The 14264-nt window shown below is 30.7% G+C and overlaps 1 protein-coding gene across 5 annotated transcripts; it reads right to left on the bottom strand.

The window, feature by feature from the left end:
* Positions 1-925: 925 nt before the first annotated feature.
* On the bottom strand, positions 926-4421 carry LOC145076672 (putative ubiquitin-like-specific protease 2A). 5 transcript variants are annotated; one of them, XM_079022481.1, is made up of 7 exons: positions 4299-4421; positions 3659-3838; positions 3275-3442; positions 3037-3171; positions 2477-2537; positions 2278-2391; positions 926-1230 (listed from the first exon to the last, which is right to left on the bottom strand). In XM_079022481.1, exons 2-7 carry the CDS (start codon positions 3823-3825, stop codon positions 1159-1161), a joined length of 717 nt encoding a protein of 238 aa, XP_078878607.1. In that variant the 5' UTR covers positions 3826-3838; positions 4299-4421; the 3' UTR covers positions 926-1158. The 5 variants fall into 5 exon arrangements, with proteins under 5 accessions (XP_078878607.1, XP_078878611.1, XP_078878609.1 ...); XM_079022485.1 differs by having other exon boundaries at positions 3275-3427; XM_079022483.1 differs by having other exon boundaries at positions 3659-3833; positions 4299-4404.
* Between the last annotated feature and the right edge of the window lie 9843 nt (positions 4422-14264).

The raw sequence follows: 14264 nt of genomic DNA, 5'->3' as shown, positions 1-14264 counted from the left end.
TAAAAATAAAAAATTTAGTTTAAAATTTAGGATGTTACACTTCATTGGGTTTGCTGGCCCAAAACTATACACATTGTACGCGGTGCAAATACACAAGAATATTGAATGTTTGAAAGTGTGGATAATGGAAATATGAGGATGTTGTTCTCATAAGAAAATATTTGCAACATCAGTAGTTACAACCTTTTGGAATCTGACTTTGATCAAAACATACATTTTTGCTGGCAATTTTATTGAACCATCTTACTGTTGCATAATGTTGTTGTATCATGTGATGGTGGTGTTTATGGACAACGATTATGTGTGGTGATCTTTAGACGCTACAAACAGCAATTGTCATGGAAACATATGGAATTGTTGGATGATCTGATCATGTGTCGTGATAAAAATCAGATGTCAAAATTAATTATAGACAAATCTTCATAAATAGTCCATGTGGTTTGTTAAAATTGATTTTGCCCTCACATGTCTAACATGTGTTGTGACTTAACAAATCAAAACTAATGGAGTTAGTCAAAAGGACTATCTGTAAAAAGTTTTTAAACCATATCAACCATCCATGAGACCAAAAAAAGTTAGGGACTTAACTTGATATTCTGAAAAACCACATGGACCATTTATGAACATGTGTCTTATTAATGAGTGTTTTGTTTCTAACTTTTCATGTATTTTTAGAGAAAAAATAATGGCAAGTCAACTTTAATCTTTGATCTTGCATGTCAATATGGTTACATTATAAAATTATTTTACCTTGTTTTATGTCAAAACCACAACATTTTTTGTATGTTAAACATCAAATACTGAGGTTACTTGTTAAATTAATACTTTTTGCATATTAGGGGTTTGGTTTTTCATTTTCAAACACTGAATTATCCTTCAATCAAGGAAAATCAAATACTTAATTTGTTCTACATTCCTTCATCAATGAAGACAAACATGCTCAATTTTGATATAGGCTTTGCTGGTTCATCTCTTTTTTTTCATAGAAAAGTCAAAAAATGTCTCTATACACGTAGAAATAGTCCAACTATAAAACCAGTTTCAATAGTTGCAACCAGCTCAAGTCATGTTAGTCTTTGAGGTTTAACAGAAAAAACAAAAATACAACTGCTTTTTGTTTATTTACATAAATAAATAAAAGTCGCAAGTGAATGAATGCTATTTGTGAGAAGAATCAAGAGTTTTGCAAAACCCATCCAAACCTTCGGAACTAAACCAGTCTTTCTTCATCTACAAACACATAAACATACAAACGAAACAAATCCAAAATCAAAATCAATCAAGCAAAAGATTATTAGTTGGTTCATTCAAATGTATATTAGAATTTTTGTTTTTTTACAACTTACTTTTTTTTTTTATAAATTCGGTTGTACAGAAATAGTGTTTTTTTTAATAGAAATACTATTTACAACTTTTTGCCTTAATTTTTTTTTACAAATTTGCAAAAACAAATATGTAAAAAAAACGAATTTTTACCACCTTACATACATGAAAATGAATATGCAAAAAAGTTAGAAAACGAAGTTGTAAAAAAAAATAAAAAATAAATAAATAAACTAATTTCTTAAAAAAAAAAAAATCTTACAAAACATGCATAAATACGAATATGTAAAAAAGTAACTTTTACATGTTTTTCACAACCTTACATGCAGAAAAACAAATATGTAAAAAAACTCGTGAAACTAAAGTTGTAATAAAAGTAATTTTGTAAAAAATAATTTGTAAAAAAGAAATAAAAGAGGTTGTATAAATAGTTATTTTGTAAAAATAACTTAGTTTTAAAAACATGTAAAACAAAGTTGTAAAAAAAGTTGTCAAATTTGTAAAAAGAAATGTTTGGACCAAATTCATAACAAAAATTTAAAAACTTGAGCTAAAATTGTAGAAAATAAAAGTTTATAACCTTTAAAGCTTCTTGATATAATTGTGTGTGTAAAACGGTGTTTTAGAGACATTTGGAATATGGTGTAAAAGTTACTTTTTATTTTTTATTATTTTTATAGCTTATTTGGGGTTCAATAACCTTCCATTACATTTTTTTGTAAGTAAAAAAATTCTTAACTACAATTAAAACAATGTATAAAATAAAGTTAAAATTACACATTGTATTGACATATAATATACAAAATTCATTCCATTCTACAAGCCAACCAAACGTATGATCATAGAATGTAATGCTTCATTCCATTCCTTTGTCATTTGTGATTCCATTCCATCATATACCAAACATACCCTTTATGTATTTTCAAGAAAAGAAATGTGGCAAAAGGAACTTACAAAATAAGGGTACCCATTTGATATGCTATAACTTTCAGGAGCACTTTCAACAAAAAGCTTTATATAATAAAGAGCAAAAAAACCACATTCCTGATTATCTCTCTGCTGTGGAACCTGATAATTCAAAACTCTTTGTTTCAATATTATCATTCAATAAATCAAATAAATAAATAAAAATCAAGAAATTCTATCAAGTCACCTTAGGAACTAAAAATGGCATTTTACGCAACAATTTTTTATCCTCTATCCTCTCTAAATTCCTGTAGATATCAGAAACAAATCTGATGTTATGCATCAACTTCTGCTATATATGATAGATAAGGGCAATATGGGAAATTCAACAAATAAAATGACAGTAGGGGCAGTTTAGGTATTTTATATTACTTAGTTTGTTATGTCAGATAGTATAAGAAGAGGGTAGTGGGCAGGGAGTGAGGTATCTATCTTTTGTGTGAAATTTGGAATTCGTTCCTTAGGAGATTGGCTATCTCGAATCAGCTATCTTATCTTCAACCTTGTAATCAATTGGTATTATAGATTGTTTCACAATCAATATTAGAATCTTTTGATTGTTTTATGTTATTGAATCTGGTTTTAGAATCCAGTTCATAACATCTGACATGGCCAAAGTCAGCAATCTGTCATGTGTTTTGTTGGCAGGAATGGAATGAAATGGAATGGAATCTCGGATTCCAGTTCCACCATAATTAATGAACCAAACAAACCATAAAAAGACAGCATTACAAAATCAAACATTACTTTCTTATTACAGGTTCCAGTTGCTTGGAATGATCAGCTTTTGCTAGTGAATCCAGCAATAAAATGCATGGAGTTTTGAATTTTGATCCTAAACTTTCACCAAAGTGACAGAATATCAACACACTCCAATGACCCCTGACAAAATCACATTCTTTTTATATCATTCCCTTTCCAATAAAAAAAAAACATATGAGAATATGCTAAAATTGATCTATTTTAGTTTTTAAGGATTACTCACCACTGAACAATGGGAAAAACCACATATTTTCTAGAAAATATGTCCTTTTTCTTGATCCAGTTCAACACCTTTTCTTTGTTGGAGTCACTAGAGTACAAAGTATACCACAATGGATCAAGATGTGTGAATGAACTCTTTTTATCCTCTGGAATGCTGAGCCATAAATTCCTACATGATATACAAAAACACGTAAAATTAAGGGTTTGTTTAGTATGATGGAATGGACCATTACATTCCATTATCATGTTTGGTTGGCTTGAGGGAATGGAATGAGCCATTCTAATGATTCCTGTTTGTTATGTTTAATTAAAAAACTTAATGAAAGTAAATACTATTGGTTATTGAAAATTATATACATAAATAAAAATAAAAGGTTTAGCTTACTCTAGGTAACTATGAACTTTATCAGAGTTCAACTTCTTAGCTTGATTTACCATATTGCCACGGTTCCCTCTTCTTTGACGAGTAATGGTGGTTGGATGATGGTCATCCTGAGAGTCGCTAAGCTCTTCAATTGCTCTTTTTTTACTTGTTTCTGGAGATGGATGCATCAGGTAATCTATTCTGCGAGTAATTTGTAACGTAAATATATGCAATCTACCCCTTATCCCATTCTCATTACATTAATTCTGCAAAAGGAATTTTCTCAAAAGTAGTCCAAATTCGTTCGAATGATCATAAAGTAATTTCGCAAAACTAAAGGGATTTTTGCAAAATGTGTGGTTATTTTAGGAAATTTATGAAAATGGTAGTCATTGTTCCCTCTGTATCAAATCAGGATAGAATCGGAAATTGCAAAATGTGTGATTATGCAACTATGTCTGAAAAGAAGAAAGCACGCATAAAATTAATGACGAGATCAACTATGGTTTGGAAATAACCATATCAGAAGTAGTCATTAGAGAATTGCCCTCGTTATGAAATGTATAGAAACATATGTTTGACGTGAATTATAGATTCATCGACCGAATGACTTTTAAACTGAAATGTAGAACCCTAATTCTGCGATTTAAGAATGGCGTACCTGAATGAATCTCGTCTCACTCACTTGTGCGCAACGTGGAGCGATCGGATGGGTCGAAGCAAAAAATAGAGAAGAAAAAAGTATACTGATTTATGTAACAAAAACCTCTACGTTGTACTATGTGCAACACACGCTAAACAGACGCCAAAAGAAAAAAGAATTTAAATCAAATATTTTAACCCATCTATCTAATAATATGAAAATAATAATATGAAAATAACTACGTCACATGTCATTTTATCATAATTTTTAAATATTTATTTTCTACTTGTCATTTACTTCATTATTCATTTTTACTATATCATTAATTTAGTTTCCATAAATTAAACCTACTATAATAACTATTAATTTCAATTTTGAAATTTGAAATTTCAATTTCAATTTCAAATAAATTTACACTTTAAACCATTGTATTTAACATTTTATTATAATAACTCGTTTAGTACACGGGTCTAACAATTAAACACATAATTTTAATTAATTTATTTTTTGCATGTTTTTTTTCATCATTTTCACTTATTTCATACTTCAAATTCAAATAAACTTCTCATTTAATCGCTCTTATTTAACATTATGTTTTAATTAACCTGTATAATATACGGGTTTCACAACTAGTTTAGTTAATAGATTTTCTAATATGTGCCATATAAGAAGTGGGTGATATATATTACCATAACTAGTTTATAATTTGTGAGAATCACAATTATAAAATTAATTAAACTTTAATAGTAAAAACTCAAAATTATTTATCATTTGTTTTAAATAAATTATTAATTAAGTGATTATTTTTAGTTATATAAAATTATAATTATTGATTTAAATAAATATGTAAAATTATATCAATTTATAATTTGTATTAACTTTATTTTAATTTTTATTCTGATGTTATTAATTTAATGTAATTAGAGTGAGAAATTTAAAATTTGAAATTTGAAATGGAGAATTAATAGGTTGACAAATGACATGCATTAATTAGGAAACATAATAAGGTGACACATGACAAAAGAAAAATAAAATATGCATTAATTATGATGTCTAATATGGTGACATGTGTCAAAAGGAGAATACAACTATTCTTTTATTAGAATAGGGATTAAATTCAAAATACATTTATTATTGAGATTATTAATTCACTTCATATTTAATTATGGTAATATTTCTTATAATTAATGTACTTTATAATTAATTATGATAATATATACCATCATTAATGCTTCTTAATTCTTATATCTTTCCTTAGGGCACATATTGGAAAATCCCGTTAGGTAAATGGATTTATGAATATTAAATGCCTAAGTTTACGGTTAAAATTTTTAACTCCAACTATTCATTTTGTGAATTCTTTAGATAGTCCTAGAACACTCAAACCCAAAACCATACTTAAAAGAAAAAAAATGTGGGTTTAGTTATTTTATAATGGAAAATTGTCAAAAAATTCTCAACGTTTTCAAGAAAGTTATACTTTACTCTCAATATTTTTTTTAACATTAAAGTCTCGATTATTTGTAAAAACATGATAATATGTCATTTCATGTTTAAAAAAAATGATTTTTTTGTAAACTTGAGCCAAAATGAAATAATCGAGACTTTTATCAGTTTATGTTCAAAAAAAATCTTTGCGCTAAAGTATAATGTTCTTGAAAATATTGAGACTTTTCTGACAATTTCTCTTTTATAATACGGAAACAAGTTAGAGGTTATTTGATAGTTATTGATTGGGTAAGACCTGACTGGGTCAGAATCTGATTGAGTCTGAAGCTCTGACTATATCTATCTCTGATTGAAACTATGTTGTTTGATTAGACATCTGACTGAGTTTGCTGACTGCTGAAAATGATCATTTTACCCTTGTATTATGTTTTGTGCCGATTAAAATGTATTTGTTTGTTTGATAAAATATCTTTAAATAAAATTGATGATTAGTTATAAAAAAAATATACAAAATATCATGCAAAATCTAGATTGAACAACAATAATTACAAGGTTTATAAACAACAATAATTGTAAAGATGAAACAAAAACATAAAGGATTCCATATATGCTAAAACCCCATTTTAATTATTACATGAAACAATGATATAAAACTTCTTGGGTATATGAGCAATAAGACACAATACTATAGGCTTCAATTTCCCAAACTAACAGATCACATCAAAGTCGTACAAAAATCTGGAAGCATAAGAAAGCAACCTACATAATACACAAAGAATCAAATTTTCCCTTTAGTTAGAATAGAAAAATACTTTGAACATAACCAACCAAGTTGGGATTCGACACAAAAATGACGAAATTAACAACCACAACACCAATCTCAAAAACACAAAATTCGAAATCAATTCAGTAAAGCTAAGCACAACATCGCCATAGAAGTTGTAATCAAATCCCTAATATAGTACTAAACAGATACACATAGATATGTCAAACACAAAAACCAAACAATTTAGATCTAGATAATTAACCTAAATCGATGGAACAAGATAGGAAGAGGTCGATGGTCGACGACTCTGATGTGGTCGGTGAAGCTGCTCTACTCGACGGCACTGCTACCTGCGGTGACCATAGAAGTCGACGGACGTAGGCAATTGAAGTCACCAGTCAGCTGTATTTTTTTGCTTACCCAGTAGGAGGCTACGGACCGAGTAAGGGAATTAATTTTTGCAGTTCAAACGGACTGACCCAAACCGAGTCAGCCCTTGCCTCTTACTAGACTACTAAGAGACGAAACAAACAAGCCCTTAGTCATCTAGGTTAATATTTTATTTTTTGTTTTTATGTTTTCTCCCAAACTATACAGTCCATCGACACTACCTAATATCCATGATCTTGCCCTTCTGCCTCCCCAACTTCTATTATTTCAATTATGTCCTCTAAACTTTACTATGAATGTAGTCATTTGTCTCCTAACTATTATTTCTCCAATTTTTATCTTTTCCTTTTGGTTTATACATTCCTACTATGTTTAGTGTTTCAACATCAATTGACAACACAATTTTCAAGGTCCATCCTAACCTGAAACCCGACAAACTCGACAATAAAATAAAATAGGTGACATGACATGACATAACACGATAATTGAATGGGTCAGGTTAGAGTCAAGCTCTCAACCGGTTTATTGTTTCGACACGACACATTTGTTAAGTTTAATACAAGGTGTTTAATATTTGCCAAAACTAACGACAAATTAAGCAGGAATGCAATGATTTTTCCACACGTTGTGGCGGATTTATTAATCACATATTTTCGATCTTAGTTTTGTAATGTTCTATAACACACATATTATTTTAACAATTTCACTATTACATTAGGACCATTGTGGTAATTTGTCTTATACAATACTATTTCTATGAATTTTGTAAGGGACCATTTCTCTAATGGACCATTTCAGTAATATCACTATTATACAAGGACAATTCATATAATTGTCTTAACATGAATTGCTACTGTAATTTTATCTTACACACAAACCAAGTCTGTAATTTCGTTATTACATAGGGACCGTTTCTGATTATTTTTGTAATTTTATCAAATATAGGGACTATTAGATAACATTGTAAGAACCACTTCTGTAAATTTCTCAAAGGGGCATTAGATATATATATATATATATATATATATATATATATATATATCTATTATAATAGATGCCAAAATATTCGAACCATTTTCATTTGAAACCTACAAATTTTCATCTTCTTTTTTAATTAATAATAATTAATGACTATAACTCAAAAGCTTTATAATATATGATACTTATGATCATGTTTTGTCTATATAAGACCATTATTTATACCATTGTGTTACCCATATTTGTTTATATTCTCTTTTTGATTCTCTACTAGCATAGTGTTTAATTGTCCCTATTTGTGGTTTTAATTATTTTTTATTGGTCCATTATGTTATTAGGTGTTTCAGTTGCGAGTTAATTCGAAAAAAGGTGTGGAGAAGGTATAAGCAATATGAGAAATTTTATTTTAAATAGTGGCATGGGCGGGTTGTTTCTTAAGGTTGGTGTTTAATTAAAAATATTAATTCTTATTATAATGTGCATTATTCTTTACACCTTTACTCTTAGGGCGTGTTTGGCAAACCAGATGGTAGCGGGTAGCTAGTAACTGATAGTTGGTAGATGGTAGTTGGTAGCGGGTAGCCGGTAACTATTGATTTTATTTGTTACATAAATGTTCGACAAAAATAGCTGGAAGCTTTTAAAACAGGTAAAATTATATAAAAGAGCATCTCTTAACATATAAAATAGAAACATAATAATAAAAAATTTATTGTCTAAACTATTCTTTTTCAAAACTAGGAAATATTCGATAATTATGTACTACAATACTATTACAAAATCAAAAGTCATACGACAACATAAAAAATATAGTAATAAAATCATCGACGTTGAGCATTCCATATTAAGTCAGATCACCCAAATACATTAACAACAAGGACTAAATAACACTAGGATATGGATAGAAGGATACTACATGTTAAGTGGTTAATGTTGGATTAGGTGTCTATATTTCTGTAATTTTCTCAAAATAAGGATCATGTTGAAGTTTTCTCATACAGATGGATCATTACAAACTATTATAATGTTGGATTAGGTTGTGAGGAAACGCTTTCACTAAGAGAGATTTTGAAGATAGCATTATGTAATTTGGGTTTCTCAAATTCAACTATGATTACGGCATACCTCTTCATAGTTCGAATTGTGGGAAATGGCAAATGGCTCTAAACATTTTAGACTTGTTGATATGAGTCCTAGAATCGTTTAGACATATACATATGAGTTGTCCAAGGAAAAGTGTATGAGTTTGAGAAGCTTAGATAGAGTCTTATCGAAGCATCTAGTATTAGAAATATGAACTTAAGAAATTGTTTTCTAGAAGTTTAGCTGATTTCTGAATACATGTCGAAGCTAGTTGGAGCATAAGTGTTATGCTGGTAAAGAAATAATCATCATGTAAGTGGGAGCATGATCATTATGGTAATTATTGCTAGTTAGCAATATTAATTATAGAAAACAAGAGTTATACTTTGCAAAGTTGTAAGAGTTGAAAAGTTGTTTTACTATAATTAAGGGAGAGAATATTGTACTTCGTTCAAAATCTAAAGCTTAGATTGAGAAATTTTAATAAATTTAGTCAAAGGATACATAGTGTCTTCTTAAATTTCGATTATGATTATGGTATCCTTCTTCAAATTGTAAGAACGTGACACATAAAATATTATGGCAGAAGATTGATAAAGTATCGTATCTTTATGTAAGACATTATGCATTGTGTCCCATACGCTTCGGGTAAAGGATCGATTGCAAGTGCTATAATATTTGACCATTCTAAAATTTTTCCAAATGTCTAGCGCATTAAGAGGGAAAAATGACAAGAATCGGTTTTGACTAAAATAATTAAACAACTATCAAAGGACGATCCAAAGTTCGCTGAGGATTGGTCGCTTGTGAGTAGTTGGAAGTATGGTATTGAATGGACCATATCGACATTATTATGAATAGATAAGATTCTATTAAGAATGAGTTGTCATATGGTAAATATGGAAATGTTTCCATAATTGGGAGTTGGAAATTAAGAATTTATGTCTAGATTAGAAAATTTTATGCAAAAGGATGTTCAAAGGAATGTACTTTGAGTGAGAGACATCACATCTATAGAATTGTTCTGTAATAGTTTTTGATAGAGTACCTTGTGATTTCGTTGGCCAAGTCTTTGTGAATTTTGTGTCGTGACTTCACAAGAGGATCATTGCATAAAATATTAGAATTTGACATATTCTAAAAGGTGGCAAGAATTTGGTATTCTTACACTAATTATAAGGATTGGGGATTGTGAAATGAGTTGCATTTGAAAAGTTTCAATTGATCTATATCACAAAGTATGGATCATAGGAAACCAAAGTGTGCATGCTTGGAGCATGGGACAATTATGGTTATGATTCGAGTTATAAAGTTGATTATCTGAAACGTTAAACAATTGATAATGAGTAATCAATGTGGTGATTAAATAAAGGTGTTTTACTTATACTCACAAGTTTGGGGTAATATAAGATTAAGTATTATCATTGTGTTTCTCTTTGCATGTTTTGACTTCCAGAATAATTAAGTTTATTAAGAATAATCGAATTATTCAAACGGTCCAAAGTCGGTCATACGTTGGAAGTAGGTATGAAAGAAGACTGTCATGAATTGGTTTGTAGATTGTCTAAAGTGTATTGGACATAGAAAAGGTTTGTTGCAACGTTCATGAGTGCTTATGAATATGATTTTGAGCATTGGATTAACCCCACGCTCACTTGGATCGCTTCATGGATTTTATCACGAGCGATTGGTGAGACGATAATATCTTGTATTCTTGAAATCGAGATGTGTGAGTTGTATCTTGCGAATTGGTTACACATTGGTAATATGTAAACGCACCGGTAACTTGGTGTTATAAAACTTATTGTTGTGTGTGATTTGGTGAGTGAGTGCAAGCAAACATTGAGTCGAAGTTTATTCGTTCCTTTTACCCAAAGTAGGATAAAAGCGATATCTATGGGCCCCTCGATGATTTAGTGATGACAAACGTAAATGCTCGACCGGGCTAGGGCTAATTTGATTTGTTCAATTAGTCAGTCGTCGTAAATCGGAAATCGGGAAACAACATATAAACTGAGAGAATGATTTCAATCCATGTCTTACGTTTGTACGATATCTAAAATGGAGTAATATATGATCCCTTATCTAAAGGACAGGTTCCTGATAAGATCAGAGTTTGACAACATCTTTGAGAGCTACGATTGCTAATCGGGTTGTAATTACTATTATAGTTACTAAACTTATCCAAGTGGGAGACTGTTGGATTAGTGTCTAAGCCCGTAACCATATTTGTCAAGTACTTGACCCGATTGTGCATGGTCCTTTTGGGTTGCCTTCACCAGAGCAACTTGACTGGAGAAATAATAGAGAAAGAGGTTATTATGATTTATTAATATGTTATAAGAATAATATATTAAAGGAGAAATCATATTTGTTTAATTAATATTGGTCAATATTAACTAAGAATTAATTTAGTGATCAAGTGTAATTAATTAAACTAGAGGGGCTGAATTGTAATTATGTGATAGTTACAAAATATGGTAATGGTTATCCTTGATATGGGTTGGAAGAATTCAAGGGATAAGATATCCTTGAAATCGTCCAAAGGATAAGGATAAGGGTTTTCAAGGCTTATCTCATGGTTACTTGGTGGGCAAGCAATTAGATAAGGATAAAGAGTGAAACCCTAATCTCTACATCTATATAAAGACCCCTAAGGCCATAAGAATTCGTCCATGCCTTTCTAAAGGGTTCTTAGGGCCGATTTCATACCTCCTCCCTTTCTCTACTGCCTCTCCAATTGCTTGTGGTGTTTGTGAGCCATTAGAGGTACTACACTTGTGGTACTTGCTTTCAAGACATTGGGGTTTGAAGATTTGAGTTGTTATTGCAATATAACAACAAGAGGTATGTAATCTAAACTACTATATGAATTTCGAAAATACTAGGGCATATTAGGGTTTCTTTATGTGTTCATAATGTTGTGTATCTAATAGTCCAAACATAGATCCAATTCTAGGGTTGCATGCACACATAGGATTGTTTGTACAAAACCCATCAATTAGATTTAGTAGTTAGATAACCTTTGAAATTTGTAAAGTGTAATTGACATTAGATGATGAATAAAAAGTGTTTTATTTATGAGTAAAGTGTTGCTATCTCTTTTCGATCGTTTACTATATTTCTTTTGCATGTTTTGACTTCCATAATAATTATGTTTGGTATATTATATTATTCGAACCTCCACAATCGGTCATATGTCAGAAGTAGGTATGAATCAAGACTATCATGACTGGTTGCAAAGGTCTAAGTTGTTGGACATGGCTACAATACTCATGAGTGCTCATAAGTTCTGAGCATTAGACTCAACCCACGCTCACTGGAATCACTTCATGGAATTTATCTTGAGTGGTCGTGAGACGGTAATATCATATAAGTCTTCAAACCTAGATATATAATTTGTTACTTATGATTTGGTTATGCATTGATTGTATGAAAATGCATTGGTAACTCGATGTTATAAAACGTGCTCTTGTGTATAATTCAATGAGTAGTAGAACAAACATATGAGTCGAAGTATATCTGTTCCTTCTTGGATTAGAAGCTGATATTTGGGCCCCTCGATGATTTTGTTTTGACCTATGTACCGGGCCCGGTCAAAACTAAGTTGATGTGTTCAATTAAGTTCTTTGTCAAAGAAATCGGAAATCGGGAAACAAACTGTTGGACAATAAGTAAGACATTGTTCCATGTATTTGTCCGGCTGGTATCTAGAACAGAGGATTATATGATCACTTATCTTAAATGGCGTATCATCATCTTCTCAGTTTTGAAAGACCTTGAAAGAGCTACGATTGCTGATCGGTTCCTGAAGTCGTACTTGCAATTATAGTTATTAGACTTATCCAAGTGGAAGACCGTTGGATAAGGTGTCTAAGTCCATAACTATTTATGGTATGTACTTGACCCGACCCGACATGGTCCATTTGGGTTGCATGGCACCATGCATTTGGATAGACTAAATGAGAGAAATAACACTTGTGGTTTATTAATATATTATAAGTTCCAATATATTGATAGTATTATTTAATTAGTATTGATCAAAAATTAATTTGGAATTAATCAAGTGATCAAAAGATAACTAATTAAATATATGGGTTGATTATGTAAATCATCCATAACTTGTATAGTGGGCTAAGAGGCTCCATGGATTATCAAGTTGGGTTAAACCCATAGGATGCTCCATGGATGCTCCACGGGAGTTACAAACCCATAGGTCATGGAAATGAAGAGCCATGACACATTAAGGTTTACATGGTGTAACCTTGTATGTGTCACACTATATAAGGATCATTTCCTCCACCAAAATCGGCTACACAAAGAGAAGTGAGGGCTAGGTCATTTTTTAGAGTGTGTGCATTCTCTCTAAATTCATTCCAAAAACATTTAGTGTTGTGTGAAGCGTTTGAGGCATCACACTTGGGGTGCTAGGCTCACAAGGTTTCAAGGAATCAAAATCAACTACAAGGTATGTATTTCTAGCTATCCTTTTAGGATTAAAGTTCCCCATGGATGCTAGATAGGATTATGAACCTTGGAAACCAAATTTTGCATGTATTTAGACAAACATAGATCCAAGGTTATTAGGGTTGCATGTACACTTAGGAAGTGTTAGAATGCTCAAAACCCATCACTTATTGTGCAAGGTCTTCGTCTCCCGGTCCAAGATCGCCACTATTCTCTCAACATAATTCAGGCGATCATCAACCTGTATATCATCCAAAGAAATAACTGATGGATATTATGCAAAACATATAAATATATGTCCATGCAGCCCTAAACAATTGATCTGCGTTTTCTCTAATTGAGCATACAACTTGAACAACAAAATAGAAACCCTAAAACACTAACATATATTCGAAAATGCATATAGGGTTATAAGAGTCATACCTTCATTGTTATATAGTAATAAAAATGCAAATCCTTGTGTTGATAGAGCCTTGAGAGCAAGCGTCACAAATATCATGCATCTAATGGTTTACAACCAACACTAGCAGTCAGGAAACCCTAGATAAGCCTAAATCCAATATCAACTTAAACCAGGTGATTATCCATTTTCCTGTTTATCCACATATGACAATTCTAGAAGCCCTTAGGCTTAAAGAAACCATCCAACCCATATCAAGGATTCTAGAATGCCTCTTGCTTAACTATTGAACAATTACATTTCAATCCTTGCACCTTTAATTAATTATTTTAATCCTAAAATTAATCCAATTAATTTTTGATTAAATATTACTATTTCTAATTAATATATTATTTTCATGATATATTAACGAATTATTTATTTCAATTGATTAATCAAATAATAATCCAAG

This window comes from Lactuca serriola, chromosome 9 (assembly GCF_051521515.1).
Source record: "Lactuca serriola cultivar US96UC23 chromosome 9, Lser_US96UC23_V15, whole genome shotgun sequence".
Classification (NCBI taxonomy): Eukaryota; Viridiplantae; Streptophyta; class Magnoliopsida; order Asterales; family Asteraceae; genus Lactuca; species Lactuca serriola.
Note: the sequence above shows the minus strand (reverse complement) of the source record. Positions and strands in the feature narration are given on the sequence as shown.

Bases quoted from the DNA above. Each gene is read 5' to 3' on its own strand.
- LOC145076672 (XM_079022481.1), bottom strand. From the start codon at position 3,825: ATGCATCCATCTCCAGAAACAAGTAAAAAAAGAGCAATTGAAGAGCTT. The intron at 3,443-3,658 runs GTAAGCTAAACC...TATATCATGTAG, and splicing joins AAAGTTCATAGTTACCTAGA to GAATTTATGGCTCAGCATTC. The intron at 3,172-3,274 runs GTGAGTAATCCT...TGATTTTGTCAG, and splicing joins GTTTTTCCCATTGTTCAGTG to GGGTCATTGGAGTGTGTTGA.